At 38.8% G+C, this 16,250-nt stretch overlaps 1 protein-coding gene across 3 annotated transcripts in view; it reads right to left on the bottom strand.

The window, feature by feature from the left end:
• The window catches only part of Cmc1 (C-X9-C motif containing 1), a 62,381-nt gene that overhangs the window by 39,257 nt on the left and 6,874 nt on the right, over nt 1-16,250 (bottom strand). For 2 of the 3 annotated variants that reach the window (XM_005082357.4, XM_021234253.2), the window contains exon 2: nt 2,176-2,265. The exons of the other annotated variant lie outside the window; for it this stretch is intronic. In XM_005082357.4, coding sequence (XP_005082414.1) covers nt 2,176-2,265 — 90 coding nt within the window. The remainder of the gene's footprint in view (nt 1-2,175; nt 2,266-16,250) is intronic. 3 annotated transcript variants of the gene reach the window in all.

Raw genomic sequence — 16,250 nt, forward strand, 5'->3', positions numbered from 1 at the left:
TAGGAACAGTGTTGTAAAAAAGACTTAATATTCCAATATTCAGAAATAAATTGCAGCATACTTTCTAGTGGTAAAAATCATTCAAATAATCTAAATGAATCCCAAATTCTAAGAGGTTTTAATACATGTTTTTTTATATTTATTTACTTATTTATTGTGCATGTTTTGTATGGAGTGTGGGTCCATGTCAAGGTGCATTTTACGGGGGTCAGAGGACAACTTGTGGGACCTGGAGTAGAATTAGGTCTTCAGGCTTGGTGGCAAATGCCTTCGCCACTAGGCCATCTCACCAGCCACCAACTAAGATGCTTCTACTAGTCAAAACACTGTAAGTTTTTAAAACCAATTTCTGACAAAACTCGGAACTATGCTATTTACTTTCTGTCGTTATAACATAATCATTGTAAAGCACAAATATTTCATGTCCTGCTCTTTCACCTCAGAAACCAAACCAGAGTCACACAACTACTGTGCATCTTACATCCGAATCTCACAAGTTAACCAGTAACTGAGTCAGCTAGCTTTCTTGCACTCCAGGTATCATGATAATGGATTACAAAACAGAAAAGATGCACTAGTGTTTACCACTCTGGACTGGTGATTCTAGTAACACATTTCCCTAGAAGTGGAAAGTTCTACCCTGACAACGTTATTCCACTTTCAAAATTTCCCCTGCCCTGCCTGAATAAGGGTGTGTTTTGAAAAGTCCCATGAGGCAAGTGGAAAACCGCCTCGTGAGATTATTAGTGTGACACCTGCCAATGCCAGATGTGCCTTGAACCCTGCAGGTGCCAATGGGCTAATTTCTCCTGACACCTGGGGTAGGGGAGCTGAAGGAAGGTTCTCTGATTAAACAACTAATTTCCAATGAAAGCAAGAGTAATATGACAGGATGACTTTTAAAACAAGAGTAGTATCACAGAATGATTTTAAATTACTAATTTAAAGAGGATCTTAAATATGATATTCATACAACTCATACAATACAAGCAACACAATACTACCATAGGAACTATTCATGTTTTATTGCCTCCACTGTATTCCAGATGTCAACTCAAGGGTTGAAGGGGGAAAAGAAGAAAAAGGTCCCTAGTACGTTACCTTTATTGACAGTCATAAAACTAGAGTTGACATAGACGGATTCCCCAGAAAATGACTTGGAATGATCTGTGGCGCAATTCTCTCACCAGACATCACTGTCGCGTTAGGGCAAAGGTGACTATGGGTAAAGGGAGTGGGGATGGGGAGTGGGAAACAGCCTATGTCAGCACAATTAATAGATAATACGACTCTGACTGTTTTTACTGTATGTGTTATCACTGTTTTGCCTATATGTAATGGTGTACATTTCTGGTACCAAGGAGGCAAAAGAAGGTATCAGACGGAACTGGAGTTACAGATGACTGTGAGCTGCCATGTGGGTGCTGCTGGGACACCCTGAGTCCTCTGCAAAAGCAGCCAGTGCTCTTAACCACTGAGCTGTCTTCCCAACCACACTGGCAAAATACCACTGCCTTTTTCTTTAATGGCCATTCTAAGAGGTCTATTATTTTTAAAGACATCTACAGTAGTTGCTGCCTACTTTTCCAGCAGTCCAGCAACTACAGAACTATGGTGACCCCAGTCTTTAGTCATCACTTTTTGTGTTTTACCAGGATGCTATGTGTCAATCAACAATGTTTCTAAAATTACCGTACACAGTAACAGCACTGTGAAAACATTTTCAAAGACACCCATGTGTGGGTCTCCTACATGATTTACATAGTAACTCCCACTCCAAAACACAGGACACAGCAGAGCACACACACAGCAACACAGAGCAAGTTCAAGAAAGATTCCACACTAAGGAAAACCATCGCAGTGTGAGCATGTGAGTGTGACATCAGAGCAGGCTACCTCCCCTCCCCTCCTCTCCTCCCCAGAATGCTCACATCAAGGTTTTCTCTGTAAACTACACCCTGGGAAGGAGGACTTGCTCCTAAATTGGAGGAATGTCTTTAAATTATAAATGAACTGAACACTGAGCTGGAATGCTACTATCTCTATTTCAGCGGATGTGTGAGAAGCAACTCATACATATTAATTCACTGACTACTTGACTTTGAGGCAAAGGATTAAATTCACATTGTATTATTACAAATGATTTTGATCTTTATATGAATATATGAATCTTACCTTCAACTTGTTCAGAACACCTCTCTCTGGCCTTTTCTCTCATTATTTTTGGGATCAGAACATCTTTTTCCACATGTCTAAGATGGTGCTCTGAAAGAGATTGTATGGTGTCTCGAGTCAATAACCAGATAGGAAAAAAATGATATTAACATTCTAGTTTATTTGCCTAAGCAAATATGTTTTAAATGGCTCTTTTATCACCAGATTAAATTTTGATTACTTTAATTACTATAAATCATTCTAAATACTTTTTATGTAAAAGAAAATGGATAGATTACAAGCAACATCTTTCTTAAAAAACTGCAAATTTTACTACATTTCTCTGAGAATGTATTCTACTCAGACTGGCACAAATTTAAAAGTTAGAATCTCATTTTTTTTAATTAACGTAATTTGCAAATATTTTACTTTCAGATACTGAGATGTGCAGATAGAATAAAAGACACAAAATTAAAGGATACATGAGAACTGTACCCTACCTTTGACAGAAGAGGCCTAAGAAATAAATAACAGGCACAGAAAAACCAAAACTGCAGAAGCCTATAAAATTATGTGAGATTTCTGTGCCCTTTAAACACACCACGCACCATGGGCTGAAATTGCAAATCAAGCAACTGCAACCACAACCCACATGTTTCCCAAATTCTGAGAGCCCTGGAAAGCAAAGGAGTCGTTTCTTTATAAAACCACAAGGAATCCAAAAGACAACAGGCAGGTGAGATCTAGTTAAAGAAGATGGCCAGATTTCCTTAAGTACCCAGGAAAACTGAAGCCAAAGTGGGTGTTACTCCATGCAGAAGCTACCTAAGGACCAAAGCAGAAACCACATTCACTAACAACCCTCTGATGCCACTAGACCACAGAGTGAAAGACAGGTATTTAACTCCCAAATCCCAGGAAGTTTCCCAGGAATTCTCAAGATTTGGAGCCTCTAAACACTTTCTGGGATCATGTCAATAGCTTTTGAGTATGGACAGCTATGAACTAAACACAGATTTATAGAGAAGATATAGCCATACACAAAGAACACGAACACACACACACACACACACACACACACACACACACACACACACACACCAGGCAGGCAACACCAAGAATAAAGCATCCAAGAATCACCTTAGTCTGAAGAACACAGTGACACAGACTGGCCAACCATGATTTATAAAAGAGTAATAAGAGTAATCGACTCTAGGAGAGTTAGAAGCCTAAGAGAGAGGATGTTGAAAAGATACATTAAAAACAGAGAAACAAACAACAGACATGAGTCCTCAGACAGGGGTGGGGCATGGACTACATAAACGCACTTGGGTAAGGACACGTTGCCCACACAAGGGAATGGCATGGGCAGAATGTCTACCAGAATGTGGAATAGCAGAGAAATTACTTGAAGTCTCTGAGAGATGGTTTCCTTATACCTAGGAACAAAAGAGTCAAAGTTGCAGCCAGGAGTGAGGCTAAAGACTTTCAGCAATGCAGGAGCTGAAGTGTTTACTCTCCTTGGTACACTGCATGACTGGGAACCATGCTGTGGTCAAGGATCCTGCAGGTGGGAGGCTTCTATGACTGGGACTCAGTGACTGGTGCTGACTTCAACAGCAGCAAAAGCTGTGACTAGAGGATTTGTTTACAATCTATTCGTTCTTCACCTCTGCATCTGACATCTGGGCTGGAATGGCCATGGGCAGGGTCTGCTTAGCTAGCAGATCACCTACAGGCCTCTCTGTTTGGTGTGAGTTCTTAAAAGTTCGGCAGGTGGGGTGGGAGACAGAAATGTGAGAAGGAATGTCTAGAGGTGAAGCAATTTGAGACAGCCAGGTGAGCCCATGTGACCTTTCTCTGGTTTTGTTCCCCAAACCACACAGCATCAACTATATGATTCCAAATTACTAGGGATACCCCTATTTAGGTGGGAGAGAAGTTGAGCTCCATAATTTGCATCAAGACCACATTACAAAGGAGCATGAAAGATGGAAGATAATATAACCTTTGTAAAATAAAATCACAAAAGAAACAATATACTGATTAAAAACATACTAAATGGTTAAAAAAATAAGGCATATTTCATAGAGATGAATACACTTAATCTTTTTAAAGATGCATTTGTTTTATGTGTGTGTGTTTGCTTGACGTATGTACATGCATGTGCATCACATGCAAGCTTGGTGCACCTGGGGTCAGAGAGGATGTCAGAATGGAGTTACAGATGGTTGTGAGCAACACTAAAGATAATGAGAACCAAGCCCAGGTCCTCTGGAAGAACAGCAAGTGCTCTTAACCACTGAACTGCATCACCAGGCCCAAGCTAACACACCTTTAATTTTACATTTTAAAACTGTAAAATAGTCTAACATTATCAAGTGATTTGATATGTCATTTATAGACCACCCACTTAACAATAGGACATCTGAATGGTAACTTGAAGTAAATCACTAAAAGAACTCAAAACACACAAAGCTTGTCCTCTGGACAACAATGTAATTAAGTAAAACATCAGTGATAGAACATTGGATGTCTCTGTTTGAAAAGTAACATATTTTTAGGTAATACACTGGGTCTAAAATGATATCAAAAGGGAAATTATAAAATATTTAAAAATTAATGGGAATGAGAATATATCAAAAGTTCAATACTATAGCTAAAACCGTTCTTGCAAGGAAAAGTATATCACTAAGAGCCTATGTAGAAATAGGTTTTAAATCAATGTAAGCATTTACCTTGAAAAGTCAAAAAACTGGCAAGTAGAACACAAAACAAGCAAAGGGAATGAAACAACATTAAAAGCAAAACAAAATAGAAATAAAAATCAATTAAACAAAAACTGGCTAAGATAATTAAAATTAATAAACCCTAGTAATACTAATGGGGTGTTCACAAATTTCAAACAGGAAAAATATAAATTTTTAAACAATAAGTGAAGGTCACTCACAAATTTGGAACAATTAAAATAAAATAGACAAATTTCTTGAAACTCAAAATCAAATCTCACTCAGAACAGATATCCAGTATAATCTTATATTTACTGAAGAAACTGAATTTATAGTTAAAAGAAAATTCTCATCCTTAATACTTCCCCTGCTGATAGAACTTTTTAAAAATCAGTAAGTTCTATACAAATCCTTCCTCCAGAAAATTAATCCCAGTCAGTAGTATCCTAATATTAAAACCAAAGTCATAACAAAAAACATACACATTACTTTTCCACCTCTTTGATGAATATAGATGCAAAATTCTTAACAATAAGCAAATTGAATATAACAATATGTTAAAAACAAACAAAAACAGTAGAACTTTATGACTAAGCAGTATTGCAAGGTTCATTAAACATACAAAATCAGTAAGTGAAAAACACATAGGGGAAAACACCTGTCACAATAGACATTGTGACAAAAATTCAGTGTTCATATAGAATGAAAGAGCTCGATAAATTAAGAACAGAGAGAAACTGATAACAAGATAATAATCTAATTCTAAAGGGGAAAACAACACTTAACCAGCACACCTGATGTTAAAACTTCACCTGAGAAAGGAATCAAGATAGAGAAAACTATTCTCACCATTCTGACCTAAGCGTCATCCTCAACTTTCTAGTCAGTATAATAAACCACAAAAAGTAAAAAATAAAAGCCTTAAAACTTCAAATTGAAAAGAAAGAAGTGCAATTACAACTATCACAGATAAATATTTCCACAGAAAATCAGAAACAATCTCTACAAGAAGCTACTAGATTTAGTAAAAGAATCAGCAAGACTGACAGACATAAAATAATATGCAAAATTCAAATGCAGATGAACATGAAGAGAGACCCAGGGGATGAGTCAAGAGAAGTTATATAATTTCAAAGGTTGTTCAGAATGGAAAGAAACTCTCAAAGGAAATTTAGAATAGCAGCAATGGAGAAAGCAACAGAAAGACTAAGTATAGTATATTTCTTGAATTTTAACAATGCTTTTAAACAGAAAAACTAACAGCATTCTCCATTCACGAGGAGGTATTCCTAAATACGAACAGATCATAGAAGCAGCTTTGGTGGTGGTTAAGAAGATATCTACATTTGGCCTAGAGAGATGCTCAGTGATGAAGAGCACTGGCTGCTCTTCCAGAGGACTGGGGTTCTATTCCCAGCACCCACATGGCAGCTTAAAACCTTCTGTAAGTCCAATTTCAGGAGATCTGATGCCCTCTTCTGGCCTTTGCAGGCACCAGGCATACATGTGGCACACAAGACATACATGCAGGCTAAATACCCATTGTAAGGGTTCAGGCATTATGCTGGCCGCCCCGTCATCTGGCAGAATGCACTCAGGCAGTACCCTGGTCAGCCCAGGGTTCCACAAGTACTAGTCTGCAAGCTGGTGCAAAGGGCCCCTTTAAAAGACAGACCCCGCCCACTTACGCTCTCTTGCCCTCCCTCTCTTCTGTTGTTCTGTTCTCGTCCTCTGGACCTTCGCCCCCACTCTCCCTTTGTCTCTCTCTCTTCTCCCCCTCTCACTCTCCCCTTTAATAAACTCCATGATTAATGTATCTCTTGGTTCGCACGCACATGCGCCTATAATTTAAACAAAAGAACAATACCCATACCCATACAAAATGATGATGATGATGAATTTTTTAAAAAGACATCTACATTCCAGCTGCAAATCGTGGCAAATTCTTGCAATCCCATCATTTGGAAGATTCTAAGGCACCCAGGGCTACAAATGATACATTCTCAAAAAAGTGGGGAGCAGAGGGATGTGAGGGAAAGCCTTATTTAGTAAAGTGTTTACTGCACACGCACAAGAGCCTAGCCCTAAAAGCTTCAGAATCTGCTGCGATGACTACTTGTAATCCCAGTAATGATAGGGTAAGGACTCACCCATCAGCATAAACTAATCTGTGAATTCCAGGCTGGTGAGACAGATCTAGTATCAAAGGACATGAAAAGCATTCCCGAGGATGACAATTGAGCTTGCAGCTTCTGTGCTCCTGCACACACATGCACACGCACACTAACACACATGCACACATACGCCAACACACATGCACACACATATGCCAACACACATGCACACACATACACCAACACACATGCACACACATACACCAATACACATGCACACACATACACCAACACACATGCACACACATACGTTAACACAAACATTTTCAGGAAAAAAATCCACATATATCTATATTCCACTTGAATAATAAAATGTGAATGACTGTAGATGTTAATAAATTATGCATGCATATTGTAATCTATAGTAACACTTAAACTTACAAAGCATTATAAATAAAAAACAAAGTTGAAAACAAAACAGCATTCAACAACATTAAATAAACTCACTTTTATGAATGAAAGTAATAACTGCACATCAAATTCTGAGATAAAACTAAGTCAGTATGTATGAGGGAAAACTACTGCAGTAAAGCTCGTAGTAAAAAATGAAATCTCAAACCAATAACCTTTAGTTCCATTTATAAAATTAGAAAAAGGGAAAAGTGGGTTAAGGTTCGGGGCTGGAAACTAAGAAAATAACGAAGAGCAAAAAGCAGTGAAGAGGATGACAGAAGACAATGAGAAAAAAAATTGGAAGTTTATAAGTTAAGGTCAACAGAACTGGTCATGGGAGCTTCCTTTAACAAATTCAGCCCGATATGTAAAGAACAAATAACATCAATTTTACAGTCCTTCCTAACACATTTCAGAACAGCACTGTGCTAACACCCAAAGCAAAGGCAGTATTTACAACACACACACACACACATACACACACACACACAGAAAATGCCTCATTAACAAAGTTGTAATATCCCTAGAAAATACCAGCAAATTAAACCCAGCAATATATAAAAAGAAAACCACACAAATATCCCAACAACACAATATTCAATTCAATGAAAAGTATTTAAACACCAAATAAAGGAAAGAAGGAAGGAGAGAGAGAGAGAGAGAGAGAGAGAGAGAGAGAGAGAGAGAGAGAGAGAGAGAGAGAGAGAGAGAGAGAAATCCTATCTAGGATCACACTTCAGAGAACACTGAACACTTTCCTTATAAAAACTAGAACATGAGCTATAAATACAGAACTGCCTAGGGAGGTGGCTCATAGAGAGAGTCTCTAACAAGATCCTGGGTTAGGTTCCCAGTGCTTCAAACTGGAGGAAAGTAAAGAGGTCCTCACACTAGTTAGCAATACTATACCAATGTCAATTTGTGGTTTTAATATCATCTTATAATTATAAGTCACCTCTACCAAAAAAAAAAACCTTTTACAAGGGATGACTGTCTATGTGGTATTTTGTGGTAACTTCATGTGAATCTAAAATTCAAAATAAAGAACTAAAGATAAAAACTTATAGAAGCAATCACAGAATGTTCTTATATATAATATCAAACCTATAAGCCAATTAAGGAAAAGAAAAAAATTAATGCATAAGATTTCATCAAACTTCCAAAATTCTGCTCTGTGAAAGTACCCATAAGGAATGTAAAGACACCCATGGTGTGAGCCTTAGAGCCACGGGCGCATCTGGGGTCTGGGATCCCTACGATCTCGGCCAGTGTGAGCAGAAAGGTTGTCTGTTCACAGAGCTGCCAGCAGTTCTTCTGACCTGTGGACCAGTCACAGTGACCAGTAAGAAAGTCAAATGGAGTCGTGGACTGGAGTGTGGCTAAGAGAACACTTGTCCAGTATGTGCAAGAGTGTGGGTTCTATCCCCAGCACTGTCAGCAATCAATGGATAGGTAAATGGAGGTGGAGGGCGCAATAAAAGGCAAGCTATACACAGAAACAATTTTTGCAGATCACAACTAACAAGGGACTTATACTGGAAATATGTGACAATTCTTTAAGCTCAGCATTAAGAAAGAAACAATCCAAGGGCTGGCAAGATGTGTCAGTGGGCTACAGTGCTTACTGCACAAGTCTGGCACCCCGAGTTCCATCCCTGGACCCCAAGGAAAAGTGAAAACAGAGAAGTGACCACACAAAATTGTCTTCTGCCTCCCTGTCATTCACACTCACACACACATGCATGCATGCGCACATACATACACTGTGATAATAATTTTAATTATTAAAAAACAAATCCAAGTACAAATGGGCAAACGACTTGAACAGACATTACACCAAAGAAGATACATGAAGGAAAATAAGCATATGAAGATGCTCGATGTGTTAGTTTAGAGAAAGACAAACTAACGGGACAGGAGATAGCAATAAAAACCTATTAAACTGGACACAATTTAAATGGCAAGGAGCTGACAAAGATACAGAGCAAATACATTGCCTTCTATGCTGCTGGTAGGAACTTCCTGTGGTACCCTCTGAAACATGAGGATACACTTCTTCAAAAAGCTAAGTGTGCACTTACCATACAACTAAGCAAGGGCTTGGGGATTTACTCCAGAAAGTGCAAGCTCAGGTTTTTGTAAATATCTGCACGCAAACCTCAGTATAGCTACCTTTATAATCATAACATGAAGCTACCCAACAAGTGAGTGGACACACAGCAGCTCTTTAGACCACAGGGTATTATGCAGCAACACAGCAAAGTGACCTCTGACATACAACAACGCAAAGGCTGCACATGCCACAGCTGTACTAACACAAAGACAAAGCAGCAGAACACTTGCTGTTGTGTGCTATTTTGATCTCATTCTGTTGCTCCCAAGACTGCCAATAAAGTTTGCTTTGAATCAGAGGGTGGGCTTAGCTACTAGCCAGCCAAAATTCACCATAGAGGTTTTGGAGGACTGAGGACAGAAAGGCAGGAAGTAGCAGGGCGAAGCTTGGAGAGGTTTTGGATTGAGGAATGAGACAGAGAGGAGGTCACTCCTTCTCTACCACTTCTCGGATCATTCAGGTTCTTACCCCGATATCTGACTCCTGAGTTTTTATTGAAAAAGAATAATTAGATAAACGTTCGCTCTGCTGCTGAATGTGTTCATGCTTACTTTAACCTTACATATGGAAAAATGTCACACAACTAAAGACAGAAAAAGGAGCCAAAATAGGTAGTGTGACTGAGTCAATAGCATGGTGACATACCAATCCCTGGCTTTTCCACAATGAATCACAGTAGCACGGTCCAGTCTTTTCTGTTATTTTGTTCCCTAACGGAAGCTTTCTCTCTGACTGAACCCCTATGTGATACTGACAGCACAGTGACACTGTATGTTTATGTGTGTCATGTATGACAAGGCTTTATGTATTAGAGTAAGATGCTGGCATCTTCTCCAGTACCAAGCTTGGGTCTTTTCATGGGAGTGTCACCTGAGATGGCATGGACTGTGGTTACACAGCTATCATTGGGAAAACTGAGGGGAAGGTACGACGAAACTGTACCAACTTATGGCTTCTTGTGAATATTATTAAATTACTAAAAAGTAAAGTTATGATTTTAAAAATCAGGCAATTTTTGAGAGCAGAAAACCTCATACAAGCAAGCGACCTAAAAAAAAACCCTTTGCCTCTGCTCCTTTCTGCACCGTCTCAAAACTCACCAGTCAAACAAAACAAACTAACTAAACAACAAAACAGCACAGAAGAGGACCTGATGAGGAAGAGGAGTCAGATCAGCGAGAGGGATAGGAAGGGGACAAACCATGTAATGAGGGATATGAGTGTGATATGATCAAAATACGTTTAGATACGTGTTTGGAAATGTCAAAATGAAACAGTATTAAGGACAACTAATATATGCTAATTAAAAAAGCAAAGGCAAATGCCATCTATGATAATTCACAACTACCAGAATGACTAGATTTAAAACACTGACAATGTTAAAAGATGGAGAGAATGGAAGAACGTTCATCTGTTGCTGGCGGGAGTGTGAAACGCCTCGGAAAATACAGACTGTGTGATATGTTAACCATATACTCAACCTCTGTTCCACTTCTTTTTTCCTTTTGTTTTTTTCTGTTTTGTTGTTGTGTTGTTGTTTTTCCAGACAGGGTTACTCTATAGCCCTGGCTGTCCTGGAACTCTTTTTGTTGACTAGGTTGGCCTCGAACTCAGAGATTCACCTGTGTCTGCCTCCTAAGTGCTGGGAGTAAAGGTACACACCACCTCTGTCCAGCCTGTGTTACATTTCTATGAATTCATTGGTGAGGAAATGAAGCAAGCATGTCAAAAACCAATATGTACATCATCATATTAGCCAAAACTGACTTAGCAGTAAAAGCTGATATCCTATCACTAACATTACCATGGATAATGCTGATAACACTCAATATAGATAAATCTCAAGAAACCTGAGATAAACAAGAGACGAGATTAAAAAAGAGACAGACACAAGGGTATAGGCTACCAATTCAAGAACAGGCAAAATTAACCCGCATTATTAAAAATTAGAACCATGGTTGTCTATGGGGATTGAAGGGGTCATGGATAGTCTGAGCTACATTTATAAAACAAAAGACCTTTAAACTTCATTAGCATTGAAATAACAGTTTAAAAGAATAAAAAGTAAATTTTAACATCTAACAACTGGAAGTCAGACAATTAAGCAAAATTTCATGATTTTCTCCTGAAAAATACTGTTAGTCTTTTATTAAATTTATTCCTACTGGTGCAAATGTCTGTTTATAAAGGTGTCACCGTGTATAAAATCAGCACAGCCTGCCTTGGCCCTTTCATTAGCTTAGTGATGTGACAACAGGTTATTTCTCCAGTTTCTAAAAAGACAAACATAAAGCCAGCTTACATCTTCTATGTTCCTTAAGAAAATAGTGATTGAGACCAGGACTCCTGTCTTTGATGCTTGGGTCCTATTTACAGATTTTTTTTTTCCAGTAATCTTGATGTCAAGATTTCCTATGACATTCTTATCTTCAGTCAAGGCTAAACATCAGAGTCATATTTCCTACAGAGACACTCCGGCCAGACTGAGTACTTCTTATCAGAAATTCTCCAAACTGGTGTTTCTGATTTGGCATTTTTTATTTTTTGAGTATCTATAAAGGCTTCACTGGCTTAGCACTCATAAATTGTGTGTCTCAGTCTTGAAACATTTCAGACTTCAAAATTAGGGGTGTTCAACCTGTGTAAAGATTATTGCCAGTTCTAGTAACTCTTGCTAGAAACACCTGTATCAGTGTTTCATGGGACACCTTACCCAGGCCTGCTATTCAAGGAACATGAATCCAGCTATAGCTATGAAAGCATTTTGTGGACTTCTGTAAACATTGCACTGGTTTATTCAGTCAAAAGATCCAAAGAGCAAATGTGGTTTTTTTCAGCAACTGCATGTTCAACACCTGACCAACTGCTCTAAGCCTGCCCTTCCTACCAACCTGCCCAGGCCCACATCCCATACTGACTAGCTGCCTACACCAATTACTTGAACTAAATGCCTTCATAAATAAATAGACATGGGTATAGAAGTATATACCTCCTACTGATGGTTTCTCTGATAGAGCCCTCATATACTGCTTATCAAGGTTTTAGGGGTATAGGAGGGGTGATTATAGGTGGTGGTGCTGTGTGTGTTATACAGACATAGAATTTTAAGTACAGATTCAATTTTCTAAAGTCTTCTTAATTAGGGTGGTCAGTTGAAACCTAAGATTCAATTAAAAGGACACCATGCATCTCATCCAAACTTTCATGGTAAACACACAAAGCAGTTATCCTGATTTCTTTTCTCTTAACCACACCTACAACTGTACCCAAATTTCCACTGCCTATGTCAATGATGATCGACTTTTTAAGTAGCAGTGGAAATATTTTTTACCTACTATCTCTGTTGTGTTTGTATTTTCTATCAATGTTGAAAAGTTCCCTAACATTCCTACCTTGCAGCACTTACCAGACATGGCTCCTGAGCCCGTTTCTTAAAGTCTATACTATACTGTTAATTTATGTGTATCTTTCTTAAAGTCTATACTATACTGTTGATTTATGTGTATCTTAAAGTCTATACTATACTGTTGATTTATGTGTATCTTAAAGTCTATACTATACTGTTGATTTATGTGTATCTTAAAGTCTATACTATACTGTTGATTTATGTGTATCTTAAACTCTATACTATACTGTTGATTTATGTGTATCTTTTCCCCCGAGTTTTGCTAGAAACTGCCATCACATTAGGGTAAAAGCAAACAGTGATCTTTGAGAAGAAACTAGGAATATAGATGGACATTAAAGAACAGATTTAAAGGATCCTATCAGAGCAGTGGAGCCTGAAGGGAGCCTGAAGATTCAAGAAGGGGTCCTTGTTCCCTAACGCCAAGTGATATGATGTGACCATGCACAGACAGAATTTAAAAAGGAAGGAGAGGAATTCTGTTTTGGACATGCTGGGTTTAAAGTGCTTATAAAACACCTCACCAGATGGAAAGCTGGTATCTGAGTGTACATGAAACTAGGACACTCTGCACACCCCGTGTCTCTGTCTCCGTATATACAGTGTAAGTCATAACTAGGCATCAATAATTAACACCATAACTGTTGAACAGAGTCGAGTAATTATGGAGTGCTGATCTACTTTATAAATTCAATTTCAAAGTTTCGCCTTTTCCTTTCACCCACATAATCTTACTGAATAACTTACTCAATATGTACCCTGATGAGTCTATCTTTTCTCTCTAAATCCTGCAAGAGTTTTAGGCAACTAAGGAACTATTTTTCAGAATCAGTTCCTTGGCAAGAGATATAACTGTATACACTGAACCATTTTTTCATGAATAAACTGCAGCAGAAATTCATTTTTGTTATGAAGTCTGGGTTCTCATATTCCTATCAAACACATTATTTTTTAAGTGGCTTGCAAAAAAAACCTTCTCTTCTCAATGTTCTCCTAAAAATTTCCAGGGTAAAGAAACAACTCTAGAATTGCATGGATATCATTTCAAGTTTCCAAACTCTGAATGTTCAATCAGAAAATGATGGTGGCCCAACCGCACTAGCTCTCTCCACAGTACAGCTCACACCCTCATCAAAGGAGCTGCTTCTGGCAGCAGCTGGAGACCACTAAGGAGAACTACAACAGGGCAACATGCAGACAACACAGGACCATGGGCTGTCCAACCCTACAACCCCAACCTGATACATCTAAACAACACCCTACACAGAGCCCCAGGGAGCATGGAGGAAGAGGGGTAGAAGGATTATAAGAGCCAGAGGACCAGAACACCTGCTGCAAGACAGTTTCTTCTGGACAGGACAGGAATGCTGCTCCCATGAACTCACAACAATATGGCAAACTGCACAAGATGTGCAAAAGCTACACAGCCTGGCATGCAAACATGGAGGGAAGTTTCACAGAGCCCCACTCCTAAAGGGCTACACGCAAGTCAATGGCTACCAAGGATGAGTCCCCTGAATGGCTACACAACTGTCAGTGGTGAACCCTAAACATGTCTGATGAGGATGTTCTTCTGTGGATATGTTTCTCTTATTGGTTAAAGAATAAAACACTGACTGGCTGACTGATCAGACAGGAAGTGACGCAGCTGGGAAGAATCACGATATAAGCACAGACAAATAGGAAATTGCTCTCTTCTTTGCAGAGACGCTGAGCAGTCATCATGTAGCAGGCAAAGGAGTTACATGTCCAGCATTCCTCAGTAAGCCAAGACCACATGGAAATACATGGATTAGTAGTTACGGCTTAATAATTAAGACAGAGCTAGCCAATAAGAAACCCTAGTCACCGGCCAACAGCTTCATAATTAATGTAGCATCCTGTATGTTTATTTGGGGCCAAGCAGGGCAGCAGGACCAGCCAGGTCAGAAAACTCATGTTACACATGTCTACACATTAGGCAGCACTCCTGGATTCAGTAGGGTTTTTATGGGTGGTGGGGGATATGGGTGTGTAACAAAAGTAATTATAGGAAAAGAGGTTTTAAATTCTGGAGTGATGTAGGGGTACTAGAGCTGGAGAGAGGAAATGAGGGGGACAGCAATGATATAATACAGTAGACTCATGAGTGAAGTTCTCAAAAAAATTAATTTTGAGATAGCTTTAAATGCATAAATTCTGCTGAAGATTTTTTCATTTGACAGTACTCAAACCATTATATCAATTATTAATTATAACTTTGTATGTAGTACAAAACCATCCCCAATACTACAAATATAAAAGTTAAAAACATATCTCCCAATACAAATACTATGTGCCTTTCTTGTGCATTTGTATAGGAGCCTACAAAAACTATCAAATCTAGAGTTTGCTACAATATAGCCACATAAATTTATACTAAGACAAGAATCAGGATAACAGCACTGAGAAAAATTTCCAAATCTCCAACATCTCAGCATTCTATCATCACCTGAAAGTCAATTTTCACCTTTTCCACTGGCTGCATTTGTTAGCTCCGGTTTTGTTTGGGGGCTCACGTGTTCCTGCAATATGGCAGTACTAGATTATAAGGCTATTGGCAACATCCCTTCCTATGAACTCACAAGATGACAGAGAAGTAAGTCAGAATACTGCAGACTCTTTCTAGGAAAGACTGTGCCACATAAAGGGCCACGTCTGCCTTTTCAGTAGTGAAAATATCCTGATATAACTTGGGGTTTACTTGTTTTTATTTCATATGTTTGACTGCTTTGCCTGTATTTGTGCATGCATGTATGTATAAGTATGTGTGCGTACCACATGCATGCCTGATGCACACAAAGGTCAGAATAAGGCATTAGATTCACTGGAACTGGAGTTATAGACAACTGCGAATCACTGTGTGAGCACTGGCAACAGAACCTGGGTCCTCTGCAACAGCTGCAAATGCTCTTAACTGCTGGGTCATCTCTCCAGCCCGCTAACTTAGTATTTAGAGTAATACCAACTTTAAAACTAATAATAATAAATAAATAAACTTTACAAGTTGCTCTTATTTGCATCTGGAGACATTTCCATGCCACTGTTTGTTCTAGAGGAAAACCAGCAAAATGCTTATAATAATCTGCTCAGTGTTTAACAAAACACACTTTCTATGTTTGGGTCCCTCCTGTACTAGCTCCTAATAAACTCAAAGATAGGGGCCCCAGCAGATGGGCTCTGTGTCACACAGTCTCACCAAGTGCAGACCAGTTCCCTCCACCCCTAAAAATAAGAGCGCTCCAGATCTCACTACGATGCTC

The sequence above is a fragment of the Mesocricetus auratus genome, unplaced genomic scaffold (assembly GCF_017639785.1).
Source record: "Mesocricetus auratus isolate SY011 unplaced genomic scaffold, BCM_Maur_2.0 Super-Scaffold_100691, whole genome shotgun sequence".
NCBI lineage: Eukaryota > Metazoa > Chordata > Mammalia > Rodentia > Cricetidae > Mesocricetus > Mesocricetus auratus.